This window comes from Trifolium pratense, linkage group LG6, assembly GCF_020283565.1.
Source record: "Trifolium pratense cultivar HEN17-A07 linkage group LG6, ARS_RC_1.1, whole genome shotgun sequence".
Lineage (NCBI taxonomy): Eukaryota > Viridiplantae > Streptophyta > Magnoliopsida > Fabales > Fabaceae > Trifolium > Trifolium pratense.
Window position 1 is genome coordinate 4,836,663 of NC_060064.1, and position 11,835 is coordinate 4,848,497.

Below are 11,835 nucleotides of genomic sequence, written 5' to 3' on the forward strand. Positions count from 1 at the left end.
GTGGCATCTGCCATGTCATAAGTGACTTGGCCACATCATCAAAATTGACTCAAAAGTAAGGTGAGAGATCAAAAGTTGGTTTTCAAAATAAGGGGATTAAAACTTCAAAATATTAAAAATAGGGGGATCAAAACTGCATTTAAGCCAAAACTGAAAAAAGAAATTAATTTTTTGATTATCATTATTTTTTAGTTTAATAAAGATGCACTTATGCCGAGTGAAATCATGTTCTTTTTAAGTAGTATTGTTTTTTTTTTTAGGCAATTTTTTAGTTTTGATTTGAAAATATAGAAAATAGAAATCACGATGATAATAATGGTTAACATTTTAAAAAGAAGATATTTCGTTCAATCAGAAGTGTAAAATACTCACTGGCTTTGGCGGGAGTATTCCCCGAGCTAAAATCACTTATCTCTAATTTCTACTTATTAAACTAAATCCAAAGCGATTCCGAAACAACTCTCATATCGTTGCAGAAGCATTTCGTCATGGAAGATCCTCCTCCACCTCCGGCACCACCGTCCGAAGCATCAACTCGTCGTCCCGTACGTTTCATTTCTCACTCTTTCACAATTTCATACTTATAATTTCCTCATCTTTTTCCTCAATCGTGCTTTCATTTAACCTAATTTCGTTTTACTGTTTTCAAATCAAGCAGAAGAGAGGTAGACCTCCGAAGCAACCTCTCAAGGAAATCGACACCGACGATGAGCAAGTGGAACGAGAGAGTTCGCCTGATGATTTCGATGAAGAACCTCCGATTCCGAAATCTAAACGAAATCGCACTGCCGAAGGAACTGCTAGCGCTAGTGCCACGCTTAAACCTACCGATCAGACTTTGATTGGTAAACTAAACCCTCTACTCTCTATTTAGGGTTTGGAACTAGCTGAATGAAAATTCCATGTGTAATATTTTACTGAAGTGAAATTATGCATTGTTATTTATTTTTGTCGATACTGTGGTTGGTTAACTTTTGTGTGACTTTTTTTTTTTTTTTTGTACTTAAAAATTTATTTTCAATAGGCAAATGTTAGTTAGTCAGTGATTAGAATTTAATTTTCTTGCAATGTTACTGTCAATTATGATCAATACTTGCGTGACTTTAGAAGAATTATGATGAAACTCATACGTCTATGATAATTTGACGGTTATGATTAACTAACAATGTAAAAATCTTTACACGATCGGTGCATATGAGTTAAATCTTAGTCATTGTATGCAATTTATTTTTACTATATTTTTTGCTACTGTGGTTGGTTAAATTGTGAAATAGTTTTATTTTTATTCTTTTAAAAGGTTTTTTTTTATTGGAAAATGCTAGTAATCCAAGGATCATATCTAAGGTCCCAACCCTGAAACCTTAGGCTTAAAATGTCTTCATTTCCTTTGTTCACCGATCAAACTACCTATATGGGAACTTTTTTTAAATACTTTTTTAGCCTTTGATATTTGTTTTTCCATTTTTAAAGCATTGTTTTGATTGTGGCTATAGATTTTGTTATGTGTTAACTGGTCTTCTTCTGCTTTCTTGTATGTCTTTCTGTAGAGGCGATAAAAGGTAATGGCAAACTTATTCCTCGTGTGGTCAAACTTTGGGTTGAAAGCTATGAAAAGGATCCAACATCTGCAATGGTTGAACTCTTGACAATGCTGTTTGAGGTAATTAGAATGTGATTTTATGTGAAAAATTAAGGGCCTTGAGTAGGTAGCGTAAAAACTTGGAAACATTATTATTTCATCATTGCTTAAAGAGTTTCAAGGAAAGTAAAAACCATTGTCGATTTTAGAACTCTTCCTGATAGCGGCAAACTGAAAATTTAAATGGTGTAGGCATGTGGAGCCAAGTATCACGACAAAAGTGATCTCATGCATGAGATTGATGTTGACGATGTTATCGTTGCTCTGGTCAAGTGTGCCCAATTGGTAAACAATTTGCTCCCATTATTATTTGCACAGTTGTCATTTATTTATATATTGATAAATTCATAATAATACTAATAGTTTGCCATTTCAAGTCTTCAGCCTCCTCTTTTAATATGATGATCAAATTATGAGCTAGATGCATGCAGACATTTATCCTTTCTTGCTTACTTGACATTTTAGGGTGAACTTAAAGATTATCAAAGTTCCAAAAAGAAGGAGTTTAAAAACTTCAAAGAGAATCTAGAATCATTCTGGGATAGTTTGGTCCGTGAATGTCAGCATGGACCATTGTTTGACCAGGTTTTATTTGACAAGTGCATGGACTACATCATTGCACTTTCATGGTTAGTATGACTACCCCAAGATTTTGATTTTGTCAATATACTCATATGTATATATACATATATGATGACTTATTTGCTGCTGTACATATGTAGCACCCCTCCAAGAGTTTTTCGTCAAGTTGCTTCGCTGATGGGTCTTTCATTGGTCACATCATATATAACTATTGCTAATATGCTTGGTGTACAAAGAGAGACTACTCGTAGACAATTGGATGCTGAAAAGAAGAAAAAAACCGAGGGACCTCGGATGGAGTCACTAAATAAAAGGTTTTCGGATATGCATGAGAAAATAACATTGTTGGAAGAGATGATGCGCAAGATATTTACTGGGTATGAGTTTGCGAAACTAAAGAAAGTATTTATCTTTAAAAGAAAAGAATTAATCATAAATATTATAGTTCTTCTATTCTTGTGGCTGTATATCTAATCTAACATGTCCATGTAATGCTTTTTTGAAGGTTATTTGTGCATCGCTACAGAGACGTTGATCCCAACATTAGAATGTCATGCATTGAATCACTCGGTGCATGGATCCTGTCATACCCATCACTTTTTTTGCAGGATTTGTACTTGAAATATCTTGGGTGGACGCTGAATGACCAAGTAATGAACATGTTTAAGTTTTTTATATTCCCCCTTTTAACTGATTTTGCACTATGCAACTTATTTGTTTCTACTTTAACCTTTTGCCCCACCCCCCAATTTGTAGAATGCTGGTGTAAGAAAGGCTTCAATAAGAGCACTGCAAAATCTTTATGAGACGGATGATAATATACCGACCCTTGGTTTGTTTACTGAGAGATTTTCTGGCCGGATGACTGAGCTTGCTGATGACATTGATGTTGCTGTGGCTGTTCAGGCCATAGGCCTTGTTAAACAACTGTTTAGGTCTTTATTTCAAACCTTTTTCAATGATATATTGCTTTGTTTCTGGCGAGTTTGCATGCACAAGATTTTAAACTGAGAGTCTGTTTCTTGGTTAATGCAGACATCAACTTATTGCTGAAGATGACTTGGGTCATTTGTATGATTTGCTGATTGATGATCCTCCAGAAATCAGGCATGCGACCGGAGCATTAGTATATGATCACCTGATTGCTCAGAAATTTAATAGCTCCCAATCAGGATCAAAAGGTCTAAAGTCTATTCATGAATTTTTTTAAAACAGATACTTTAGTTTTGACCAAGAAAATCATGTGATGAAAACAATTTCTTTTCAGGTGAAAATGACAATTCTTCTAAGGTCCATCTTGATAGAATGTTACGAATTCTGGAGGAGTTACCACCCAATCCAATTATGACAATTTATGTGATTGATGATGTGTGGGATTACATGAAAGCTATAAAGGTATGCCTATGTAACTTATGTAAATGTTAGGGAGGATGTATTGTGGAAGAAAGTGGTAGCTTCTCATTTCACCCAACTCATCTTTTGTTTTTTTTGGGCATTTTTGCTTATGTGTCTGTGGAATAAATTTTACAGTAATACAGTATGTTTGGTAATTGGTATTAGAAAAATATGAGGCATATAAATAGAGGGATAAAAGTAGGCAGCCTTTAGAGACCCAACGCCTGCATAGATACATAAATTAATTTCACTATTTCATCTACATTTCTTCTATTTTTTCACTCAACGGTGCATGGCATATTTATCTGTTATAAAACACTTGTTATAAATTTGTTGAATATCAGCAAATCCTTTTGAGGTTAAAAAAAGGATTAATTACTTTGTTGGTTAGGTCCTTGAACTATCTGAGAATTCTTTTAATCAGCCCCTAAACTAAAAAAAATATAATTAAGTCCTTTTAAGAAGCCAATATTGAACTGAAAAGAATAAACAATTTTGTTGAAAGATTGAGAATAACAGAGAATAGGAGAGAAACCTCTCCTCCAAGCGTTTCCTATTAACAATAAAATCACTACTCTATTGGCAAATGTTTACAATACTTGATAATCCCCTCTCTATCATTTTATTCTTCTTTTGCTGCCCTCCTGACATTCTACCAAAGAATATACCTAACACTTTTTAAATCAGATTTATTGATGTGCTTGACTGAGCAATATTACATGGTTTCTTGACAGTACTCAATATTTTGTTTGCAGGATTGGAAGTGCATGATATCTATGCTCCTTGATGAAAATTCATCAATGTCTGACAAAGGTGCAACAAACTTGGTTCAACTCCTCTGTGCATCAGTGAAAAAGGCTATTGGAGAGAGGATTGTTCCTGCTGTTGATAACAGAAAGCAGTACCACAGCAAAGCCCAAAAAGTTTGTCTCATTTTGATTTTCATTTTTTCAATCCAAATCCCGAGTCTTTAGTTTTAATTTTAAACTGATGTCTGTTGCATGTGATGTTTAGTGTTTATTTTGGGAAGTAAAAGTTTTCACAATCCATGGTCTTATATATAGTTGCAAATAATTTTATTTTTTTGGTACATTGTTCTTGTTCTATTTCTATAGGAATAGTAATGTTTCATACATTCTGTGTAAGAATTGTCAATTTTTACCTTCAAAATGAATCTCTGATTACTTCAGGTATTCGTAGTTAAATTGTTTTGGGTAACAGAAAATATGCTAACTTGATCCTTGAGTAGTAATAAGGGCCCGTTTGGATTAGCTTATTTTTGAGCTTATTCGAAACAACTTATGCAAATAAATAAGCTTTTATATATTATTATAAGCTTTTCAAGGTAGTTTATAAGAAAACAGCTTATAAAAATACAATTTTTGTTAGTGAAAACTTATGAATTAACATAAAAATTTATTTATTTGCATAAGCTATTTTCATAAGCTAAAAAATAAGCCAAATCCAAACAGGCCCTTATTCTAAGAGTGCCCATGAAGCACGGACCCTCCTCAGATTAGGCGTGTCCTGGTGTCGGAGACGCGTGTCTGATGTTTGTGCCTGTGTCTGTGCTTAACATAAGAGTACTCTTTATTGTAGTGTTTGCGTTGTTCTTGCACTTGTGATCGATTAATGTTCTTTGTGCTACAAGGTTTGTTTCACTGTTCTTGGTGGAAGATTCTAATCTCTTCTCCTCCAATAAATGACAGGAAGTATTTGAAAATAATAAACAGGATATAACTGTTGCCATGATGAAGAATTATCCATTACTCTTGAGGAAATTTATTTCGGATAAAGCTAAAGTGTCATTGCTGGTTGAGATTGTTTTGTCTATGAAGCTTGAGCTTTATTCGATGAAGAGGCAGGAACAGGTTAGTGAATTTTTCTAGCAGGTGCTTTTAGACTATTTATGATTTTCTGAAAAATTAATTAATGTTTGTTTTTTCAGAATTTCAAAAATGTCCTCCAGCTTATGAAAGAGGCTTTTTTTAAGCATGGTGACAAGGACCCTCTGAGAGCTTGTGTGAAGGCAATTCATTTCTGTTGCACGGAAAGTCAAGGGGAATTGCAAGATTTTGCTCGAAATAAGCTAAAGGAACTTGAGGATGAAATTATTGCCAAGTTGAAATCTGCAATTAGAGAAGTAGTGGTATGCTCATCAGAACTCAAATATCATGTTTTCTGTTACTTTTGGATCTTGTAGGAGAAACTTAACGTATAGAGTTGACACTGCAGGATGGGGGTGATGAATATTCTCTTCTTGTAAATCTGAGAAGGTTGTATGAACTCCAACTGTCTAGATACGTGCCTATTGATAACCTGTATGAAGAAATTGTAATGGTGCTGCGTGATTTTAGGAATATGGAGGATGAGGTGTGTAAATGGCACAGAAGGTGTTATATGTTTCCTGTGACATTCTTATATGTGTTTAATTAGTTTTCTGCGTTTTCCCCGTTCAGGTTGTTGGTTTGCTGCTTCAGAACATGTATTTTCACCTGGCTTGGAGTGTGCAGTCCATAATAGATGGAGAGAGTGTTTCTGCTGCATCCTTAAATTCTATCGTGTCTAAGCGTGATACTTTATTACAAGAACTTGTATACTTTGTAAACTTGGCAACTGAAAGCAATGAAGGAGGTAAAGGTGGAAGTGAACTTGCTGGCAGAGTAAGAGGACTCTGACTCACTTTCCCTTTTCTTTCTCTAAGTGTAAATATATTATGTCTTGAGGTCTGAAAAATGTGTTATTTGCCAAAGGTATGCATTGTGCTTCCAGAAACATGGTGCTTACTTAAGATGGAAAAGTATAGGAAGACAGAGCTGGAAAGATTGGGATATCAGCCTAATGCAGATGTGGTTCAGAAGTTCTGGGAACTTTGTCAACAACAGCTTAATGTTTCAGGTAAACCCAACAAATATGTGAAAAATGATGTACTCAAAGTATTGTATATTCACTGTGTATAAAATAGGGGCCAAGTACAACACATACACACACACAAATTTGACCTAACCAATCGCTCAAGGTAAGGGAAAATAATCAATAACAAAGGAAAGAATCCTATAAAATACAATCGTGATAATATACCGTCTCAAGGATAGTAGTAATGTTCTCATTTCTCAATATCTTACAACATTTCAAGTATTACAAAAAGACTAAATTCTCGCTGGCTGCTGTCTCTACCTATGAAGCACTGGCACAAACACGGACAAGACACTGGCACGTCGACATCGACAATAATTTGAGAAAATGACATAATTGAATGCAATCACATGTGTTTGTTGAACATAGTATTGGAAATTCTGTTTGCTTATTTAATTTGGATTTAATACAGCTAAATACTCTTGTCGATGCATCTTTGATCCTTTGTATTTCTATTGTATGATCTACTTGTTTATAATGCTAGAATTCTGTTCACTTGCATATCTAATTTTAGATGAGGTAGAAGATGACGATGTAAACAAAGATGTAACCAAAGAATACTCAGAGGAGACAAATAAATGTGCTGTTTTATTGGCTGCTTGCAAGCTGATTGCTAGTAATATTGTCCCAAAGGTAAATTATTAATTGTTTGAGTTATGAAAATTGCTAAACTCTATGCAAATATATTTTTCTTACTAGTGAAATTTATTTTAATGCAGGATTATCTTGCTCCTGAGGTTATTTCTCATTTTGTAATGCATGGAGCACATGTGGCTGATATTATAAAACATCTGATCACATTTCTTAAGAAAAGAGAGGATGATTGGTCTGCCATTTTTCTTGAAGCACTTAAAAAGGTAATTGTTCTTCTGGATGTTGGCTGTTATATAAAATAAAGTTGGGTTGTCTTTTGTCTTTTATGAATTATGAAGGCACCTCTAATAGCGATAAGCAGTTGATATTAAATGTTATGGAAATATTGGCTTCTTCCTCATTTAATATTAATTTCTAAGGATTTATATGTCCTGACTAACTTCCAAATATTATAATTTTACAATTAGTTTAGTGTTGAGACAGTTCAACATATATGATCGCTTTTTTTTCTTAGAAGAATCATTTGGCTATATATATGTGTGTGTGTGTGTGTGTGTGTGTGTGTGTGGTATTTGAATAAATAGAATAGGAGAAAGGAAGGTAAACATTCGGGTAACTAGTATTTGGTGGTTGGAAGAGACTAGACTCTCTAGCCTAACTCCTACTGCGCAGTTACCATCAGTTTCCTATCTCATTGTTGTGTTCCATTATTTGCCTAGTAACACATCTGTTGGAGAGTTATTCCCAGAGTTTGATCAATAATTCGTCAAGTATTATTTAGTAATCAGAGAGATAACAGACCAGTTCTAACTGGGATTTAGATGTTTTATATCCTGCCCTCATCTCCCCTCTTCTTTTCTAATTTCTCACCTATTTATTTTGGTAGGCATACCATTGGCATACTGTCGATAGCTCTGGAAATGAAGATATTTCATCAGAAAACTCTTTCTTGGAATGTAAAAATCTAGCTGTTGAGCTTTCTGGAACTTTTATTGGTGCTGCCCGGAACAAGCACATGTCAGACATTTTAAAACTTGTCAAGGATGGTATTGAATATGCTTTTGTGGATGCGCCAAAACAATTGTCTTTTCTGGAAGCGGCAGTGGTCCATTTTGTGCCAAAACTCCCTGCATCAGATGTGTTGAAAATGTGAGTGAGTTTGTTTGATTCTCATTGTTAGTGTTATTCAGAAACATATGCTTATGTCCACATTTTAACCAGCTTCTTTATAAATAGTAAGAATGATGTCGAAAAGCGAACAGAAAATGTAAATAAAGATGAAAATCCCAGTGGCTGGCGTCCCTATTGCACATTTGTTGAGGTCTTACGGGAAAAATGTGCAAAGAGTGAAGTCGTTCAAGGTAGTTTATGCAATTTCTTCTCTATTTTAATTATTATTCTAACCGCCAAACAGTTATCATTGTAAAGCAACAACCTGTTAGATTTTGTTAGAATCTCATAGATTCAGGGGAGAGAATAGAAAGAGATTCAACTAAATCTTTTGTATTTCTTTGATATTCTAATATTATGTTTTCGATTACAATAGATTTGATATGTTTATAGATCCCAGTTTTAACTCAGTTAGATCCTAGATTTTAGGCATTGGTTACGCGATAGGGACAGGGTTACATAAGGTGTACATTAAGAGTAAAGTGTGGCATTTTTTCTTAAGCTAAAAGGATTTCAACTAACTGATTGTTAGTTGAAACTTTTGCTTTAATACTCCCCCACTAGATGACCACACAACGAGCTTTGGCACAAAACTCAAACTTTGTGGGGGAGAGAGCTTTTTGTCATCAGTGCATTGAAGGTGACCATGATTGTGCACTACTTATAGCTGTTTTTGGTGACCATGGGCACTAGGCAAGTAAGCTGCAACTGCAAGGCGGTTCAGCCAATATCTCCCTTCCCTAACCAATAATAAACATACACCACACAATACAATAACAAATACACCACATGGGCCTACTAACATCAAGCTTCTAAATAAGTTAATAGGGTTGGCTATTAAGGGATAAATCAAAGTAAAGACACTATTAGATGTTTGAAAATGGCTCTATTATTGTAGCATATTGATAGTAAATATCATGTGCAGTGCAGGTAGCAGGCATATTAGTTTATTAATGAGTTCAAATATTATTTTTCTCTATTTATTATTTAAATAGGGTTGTTCTTGTGGTTTGTTGCTTTTGCTGAACGAGCCTCATATTTCAAGAGCTTTTTCTGCAGTTAAATTTCTATGTTTTCCGTGTTGAACCACTGGTCATGTATTGTCTCTTGATTTCTGTGAATTTGAAGTTCTCTTCAGGAGATGATTTTCAAAGTTGATTACTTCTCATGAGATAAGCAATGCAACTTGATAACTGCTTATTTATGGCTATAACTGTATAACCTTTAGATTTTTTTGTATCGGTTTGGCTCTAATGTAGGAATTGTTCTTTAAAAAGTGGATACTTTGATAAGAATCATTATTTGAGGTTTTAACATTAGTATACGTGTGCATATATTTCTGTCAAAAAATAACTACATGTGCATATATTTTATTATAATTTTAATCATTAATTTTTTTTTTAATCAATGGTTGTTTCACTTTCACTTTCATCATGCGTGGGTGGTTGTAATAGTTTTTGCTGACTCTATTTGAGTACTAGGGTGCTTGTGAACTAAAAGCTTACATGCAATTTTTTTTTTTTTTTACAGAAAGAAACTTAATGCATTTCAGTCATAATAATTCAATACAAGGTAGACAATAATCAAATACTTGCGGACTAGCGTTAAAACGAGTTGCCTGGGCTAATTCACAAGCCACTTGATTCTTGCAATAATTTTATTTTTCACAATATTAGTAATGAGTAATGACTAAATGATGGTAGATAACCTTCCTTGTCTTAGACTATTTGATGGCATGAATTGTATATTTAGTGTAAAGACTAACAGGACTAATAATTTTCAGATGAAAAAGAAGGGGTTTCTGTTAAGCGCCGGGGTCGTCCACGGAAAATGCAAAACATGGCAGGAAAGAAGCTTTTTAATGACCATAGCTCGAGTGAAGATGATGATTCCATTAGTTCATCCGAGGAGGAGGATGAAGACGCTCCTTTGATACATTCAATCAGGCGCTCATCAAAGTTAAGGTCGCTGGGACTTTCTAGGGAGGGAAGCAAAGGTCAGACAAAGACAGGGAATTCTGTGGGAGCTGTAGATAATATATCTGCTTCTAGAACATCAGGTATCTCATTAGCAAATTAATATTTGGATATCAGTCTTAGATATAGATGTTTATTGAATTTAGATATTATTCATACTACAGTTTAAACGAAGTTTGCATGCATGTCTGACTTTTGAAATGAATTTTGCTTCCATGCTAATTTTTGTGTGGGATCTTAACGAATATCATTGAAGTGCTTGTGCTTGCATGATATTTTTTCTTGTGTTTGGTAGAAAAAAATTATGTTGTGGTTTACATATGGCACTGCTTTTCTTTTTTTCTCCCACGGTGGCCACAAAATTTTCTTTACAATAACTTATCTTTGAAACTTAGTAACTCAACTCTGTTCCATTAAATTTTCTGACAGACAAAATGCAACTAATTTGGAGGTTTTGCGACCTTCATAAATTCTCTGATATGAGATAGTGTTGATCACTTGACTGATAGAATATTGCTTTGTATTATTTTATCAGGTTAATTACATTTTCTTTTAACTACTGTCACGGTTTCTTCCATTGTGCAGGAGCTTCAAACTAGTCTTGCAAAGCTGGAGGAAAAATGTGTAATTCTGCAATTACTTTGGCACATATTAGAGTTTGTAATTCCACTTGCTTTGTTCATGACAGTGGAATCTATCCTATTAATTAAAGATTGCTATCCTTACCGGTGAAGATATGTTAGTAAAATGTGTATATGCCTCTTGACAGTCTGAACAGAAAGTTGTCACTATTTTCTGAGTTTCACTTGTAAACCTACTACTATCATTTTGCACAGGTTACAGTTGAATCAATTTATTCTGTAATTTCAATAAATAGTAATAGAGTGACTGCAAAGAAAAGAATAGGTAAGGAAGAAACTTGTGACAAGTACAGTATAAAGCAGAGTTGGGTAATTTGATTCTTTATAGTAAAGCTCTTTTGCGGATATGGATTTTGGCCATGAGGTGGGAAACTCAATTTTGAAGGTGTTTCTACCGACTTGGGTCATCTCCCACAGATTTTATCTACATCCCTCTACAACATCTTGCTTTTATTTCTGTTTTGTCTTTTAATTATTTTCTCTCTTAATCACCTCATTTTTTCCCATCTCTAACCTTTCACTCACATTTTTGTTGTTGGAGAAGGATGCTTGTGTGGGAGAGGATTTAAACTCGTTTTTACCTTCATCACTCTTTTCCAATCCGAGACAAACAGCTGTTTTTTTTTACATGATCTAGTTGAGCTTTTTCGATTTTAAAATTCAACTTGAGCTTTTGATGCTGCATATACCCACTATAAATTTGAAACCTGTTTCTGTTTGCTTTCACATTATTTTTTACAAAGATCTTGTATATTAAAGGGATACGGATCTCCTCATGTGGTATCTCCAGTTATCTCTCCTCTGCAGTATTTAGCCGTTGGATTGATCTATAGGTTGAGTGTCAAAAAGGTAGGAGAGAAACATCTTCAATCTCTCAACAATTTCTTCAACTCTACTGGTATACACCCATCGCCTCACCATT

At 34.3% G+C, this 11,835-nt stretch overlaps 1 protein-coding gene across 1 annotated transcript; it reads left to right on the top strand.

The window, feature by feature from the left end:
* Nucleotides 1–225: 225 nt before the first annotated feature.
* On the top strand, nucleotides 226–11,226 carry LOC123890630 (sister-chromatid cohesion protein 3). The gene is made up of 22 exons (XM_045940269.1): nucleotides 226–545; nucleotides 659–845; nucleotides 1,548–1,660; nucleotides 1,832–1,924; nucleotides 2,105–2,268; nucleotides 2,362–2,598; nucleotides 2,727–2,871; nucleotides 2,978–3,156; nucleotides 3,257–3,402; nucleotides 3,489–3,616; nucleotides 4,372–4,539; nucleotides 5,326–5,487; nucleotides 5,565–5,765; nucleotides 5,852–5,989; nucleotides 6,076–6,279; nucleotides 6,370–6,514; nucleotides 7,047–7,165; nucleotides 7,252–7,389; nucleotides 8,013–8,275; nucleotides 8,363–8,487; nucleotides 10,080–10,355; nucleotides 10,858–11,226. The coding sequence occupies exons 1-22, from the start codon at nucleotides 489–491 to the stop codon at nucleotides 10,869–10,871; spliced, it is 3,402 nt and encodes a 1,133-aa protein (XP_045796225.1). The 5' UTR covers nucleotides 226–488; the 3' UTR covers nucleotides 10,872–11,226.
* The last annotated feature ends 609 nt before the right edge of the window (nucleotides 11,227–11,835 follow it).

Coding starts and splice junctions, on each gene's coding strand:
- LOC123890630 (XM_045940269.1), top strand. CDS start 489: ATGGAAGATCCTCCTCCACCTCCGGCACCACCGTCCGAAGCATCAACT. Junction 546..658: donor AAGCATCAACTCGTCGTCCC/GTACGTTTCATT, acceptor CAAATCAAGCAG/AAGAGAGGTAGACCTCCGAA. Junction 5,766..5,851: donor CTGCAATTAGAGAAGTAGTG/GTATGCTCATCA, acceptor TTGACACTGCAG/GATGGGGGTGATGAATATTC.